Source organism: Octopus bimaculoides, chromosome 18 (genome assembly GCF_001194135.2).
Source record: "Octopus bimaculoides isolate UCB-OBI-ISO-001 chromosome 18, ASM119413v2, whole genome shotgun sequence".
Classification (NCBI taxonomy): Eukaryota; Metazoa; Mollusca; class Cephalopoda; order Octopoda; family Octopodidae; genus Octopus; species Octopus bimaculoides.
The window spans coordinates 6653178-6657149 of record NC_068998.1 but is presented as its reverse complement, the minus strand read 5'-3'; the positions used below and the strand labels follow the sequence as shown (position 1 = coordinate 6657149).

Genomic DNA, 3972 nt, shown 5'->3' with positions numbered 1-3972 from the left:
ATAAGTCACATTATCTTTTATCATGCAGAGTTTGTGTGTTCTGTGTCTGTTTTTCCAGGCTAGCATGGGTTGAATCTAGATCTCAACCGAGGTCCACATGGCCCTTTCGGGTTCATTTAAGACCTTGTTAAAATCTTTGTGCAATAAATTGCTTATACTTCTACACTACACAACATATTCAAACATTTTTTTAAATACAATTCCTAATAATATTTAATCATAAAATAGTTTTCAGACATTGAATGGCTATGTGGGTTCCACCCACTGAGTGAAATAGGGATCAAAGGGGACAATAGGCAAAAAAAATGGTGAGAATCACTGGGTTAAATGAGTGCATATTATTGAGGCCCACAGTGGAGATCTCCTCCCACATCTGGAATGGTACTGCTGCTATGCACATCTTGGACTACATCCAGACAAGAGCCACCCAAGTGATTGACATTAAATCACTCACAGACACACTCCATTCTCTGGTCTCCTCCCAAGTTTTTCTATCACTTTTATAATAATTTCTAATCCTTGGAAACATCTGGTTTTCTATCTCCATCACTCTGGCACTTCTGTCCCACTTGCCTATGCACTTCTTCAGCTTTGTTGCACCCAATCCTACCATGTCCCACACTGATTGCCATGCCCAGTCCTTTCTCCTCAGAATATCACCCCATCCCATTGACCGACAGCAGCTTAAACTGAACATTATCAACATCAATCTCACTGGTCTTGGAGAGCCTGTAAAAGTCATGGGTAATGCCCCTTCCTTCAGTTCCAGTAAGTAGGAAAAAAACAAACAAACAGTACATTCCAGCATTCTAGTAATGTAACATCTTCATAACAGCTATTACAAATTTATAACCAATAGTATTTGACTTCATTTAGTTAATTACTAGAGGAGGAACCAGTCGCAATAATAACACCATGTAAACAAGATCTAGTATATATCTTTATGGAAATTATAGTATCAATATATAGATGGATTAAATATGACAAAAAGAAAATCAACAAAGAACTAAAGAAAAGAAGAAGAAAAAAACAAGAATTGTAGGAATATAAGAATACTAGAAATGCATAAAATAAGAAAAGAAAAAAATGTTAATCAAAGAATTTCTGAAGAACTCAACAGATATATATAAAGATTTTTGTTTTAATATCACACAAAAAATACAGGGTCTCTCGTAATGATGGGGCACATATTCTGGTCATATATTATAGACTTTTGTTTGATAATTGTACTTGTTCTAGTCTTGGAAACTTGCGTTTCAAACGTGTCCCTTTATTAACAGACAACCCACATGTAATAAAGCTTCAGTCATACCATTATAAATGTTTTGGTAGAGATGGACTATATGTAATCTGAACCTTTTCCCCCCTTATTTATTAATTTTTTTTTACGGAATCCCACGTTTTAGGCTATGGAGATTCCGATTCTGAAAAAAAAATTTTTTGAAAAATTTCAATTCCCCCCGCCCCCACCAAGCAGGCTATTTACATGCTAGAAATAACAGCCAAATCTCACAAAACTAGTGTTAGGGTTAGGGTTAGGTTTACTCTGTGGATCTATATAAAAACCGGTGGGGAGATCGAAATTTTGAAATTGAGATTTTTGAAATTTCTTTTTCCAGAATCGGATTCTCCATGGTCTGAAACATAGGATTCCGTAAAAAAAAACAAAATTTAAAAGGGGGGGGGGGTATACCCAGATTACATATACTCCATCTCCACCAATGTTTCATAACTAAACATTTTACTTATGCTGTTGGTTTCCAGGTTCTTCAAATCCGAGGACGATCCTATCCAATCTCGATTGGTATTGGTTTCTGTTTTTATAATTAAGCCATAGTTTCCTTCGCATCAATGGATTCTTATTATCATTACTGCGGGATTTCTTTTTCTGTAATTGCCTTTTCCCACCATAGTACAACTGCGAAAAATCCAAGTCAACGTTTACTGGGGAAACATCCAAAATTTTTCCGTCTGAAGGTGAAGCAACAACATTTGGAAAATATTCTCTTTCATTTCGGAGTTCCACAAGATGCATATTCATCCGATCTGCAAGTTCTTGATGTGTTTCCTGTTTCAACAGACCGTCAAAGAACGCTTTGGTTATACACTGTGTATTTTTAGAGTGGCTATCTACTTTGGCGTACATATTTTCAATGCCGATAACTTGACAAATAGTTTTCAGAACTCGGTGACACCTTAACCCGAAGCCTTTCGGTCTTTTTTTAGCGAAAATTTTCACTGCGTAATACTGGCAAAATATATTATGCCACAGTGTGTGATCCTCGAATCGTTCAATATACCGTAATCGCAGGGCGGCCTTATTTTTCGCTTTCCTAAGAGCATCCTTAGCTGAAGCCGATCTACCTTTAGCAAACCCGGCAAGACCGTTTTTGTTTCCAGTCACAACAAATGCACTGTAACTTTGTTTTCGTCCGAGAGTTGCTGTCATATTGGATACGGTTTTAAGCTCTAATACTCTCGTATCGAAACCTTCAAATGTAAAATCATCTAAAGGATCTGGTGGTCCTATACTCATACCGGGCATCCGTCTCCCTGTCCATCCACGTTGCAAAGCAGGAATTTTTATATGACGAGATCTTTGAAAACGATCTCTTACTTTCTGTATCTGTTCTTTTCTGTCGGGATTGGGTGGTAAACTTTCAACGTTCAACAGTTTTTTACCTTTCATGACAGGAGCATTGAGTCCGGGCCAGACCATCTGTTGTTGACCATCGCCGAGAATCTGACCGATGTGTAGATCTACTTTTCTTTTCCGGCCACGACCTCTGCCTTTCTTTCTACCAGCATTACTTACACCGCCGACACTTTCCCAGAGACGATCAGCGGGAAGACGTTTGAAAAAAGAAGAGAAACGGATATCAGTAAGGTTTACTAGGATAGGCAAATACCTTGCATTCTGCAGTGGTAACATCGAAGGGCTGTGACATGTTTGTAAAGGACGTAAAACAGAAAACGAAGTACGTACCGCACACAGTATGGTCGACGCCATCTTTAAAGGGGAGAGCGAAGTGATGAAATAGAGTGATCTCCCCGTGCATTAATGATTAATTACATTGTGTCATGTGGTTGTCCTTGGGAATAAGAAAAACATTGAAATGTATCGTCGTCGTTAAGTGAGGTGTGAGTGTAGAATCCAGTTTCGATTCCTAGTCGGTTCTGATTTAGTCCATTTACAGCTTTGAAACCCTTAGGAAAAGTCATAAACATCACAAGGCCTCTCTTATTCATATTCCACTTCGTAAAATTTTCGTGTTTCAAACCAATTTAAATAACGTTATTTGCCCTTGGAAACTTGACCTTTTCGTTCCGGCATAACTACAGATACGTGCCCATCTACCTTCCAAATTTGTTTCTTTATAACTTTGGAGAAAAATGTATATTTTTTAATTGAAACTTTCCGGAGATGCATATATTTATATAGTGCAGATTAGGATTATATTGGAATTTGTTATATGTTTTTTTTTTGGGTTTTTTTTTTAGTGGTAGAGTGAAATTTCGGATAATTCTCACATCACGATTTTCTTCCTTATATGACGAGATCTTTCAGAAAAATGTGTATTTTTCAATAAAATTATCTATAAATACGTTTCAAATCATGCAGATTATACCAGAATTTGATGTAAAAAAAAAAAAGAAAAAATATGGGGGGAGGGGAATAATCCGTACATCTCGCTTTTGCCTCCTCATACGTTTTGATGAAGTGTATGAATTATCCGCCCGCACCCCATTTTATTTTTTCATTAAATTTTGATAAAATCATAATATACACTATCTGAAATGTATCTACCTAAAATTTTACAAAAAGATATCCATTTTTCAGAAAGTTATGAGGAAACAAAGTCGGTGGAAGGGCACACATCTGTAGCATTGCCTTTATTTTTCTCTGTTTATGTTCACAGCTCACTGTTATTAATGTCAAATGGCTATTGTATATATAAGCAGAGGCATACT

The 3972-nt window shown here is 36.8% G+C and overlaps 1 protein-coding gene across 1 annotated transcript; it reads right to left on the bottom strand.

The window, feature by feature from the left end:
- Positions 1 to 1121: 1121 nt before the first annotated feature.
- Positions 1122 to 3225, bottom strand: LOC106870029 (28S ribosomal protein S5, mitochondrial). The gene has a single exon (XM_014915995.2). The coding sequence runs from the start codon at positions 3008 to 3010 to the stop codon at positions 1742 to 1744; it is 1269 nt and encodes a 422-aa protein (XP_014771481.1). The 5' UTR covers positions 3011 to 3225; the 3' UTR covers positions 1122 to 1741.
- Between the last annotated feature and the right edge of the window lie 747 nt (positions 3226 to 3972).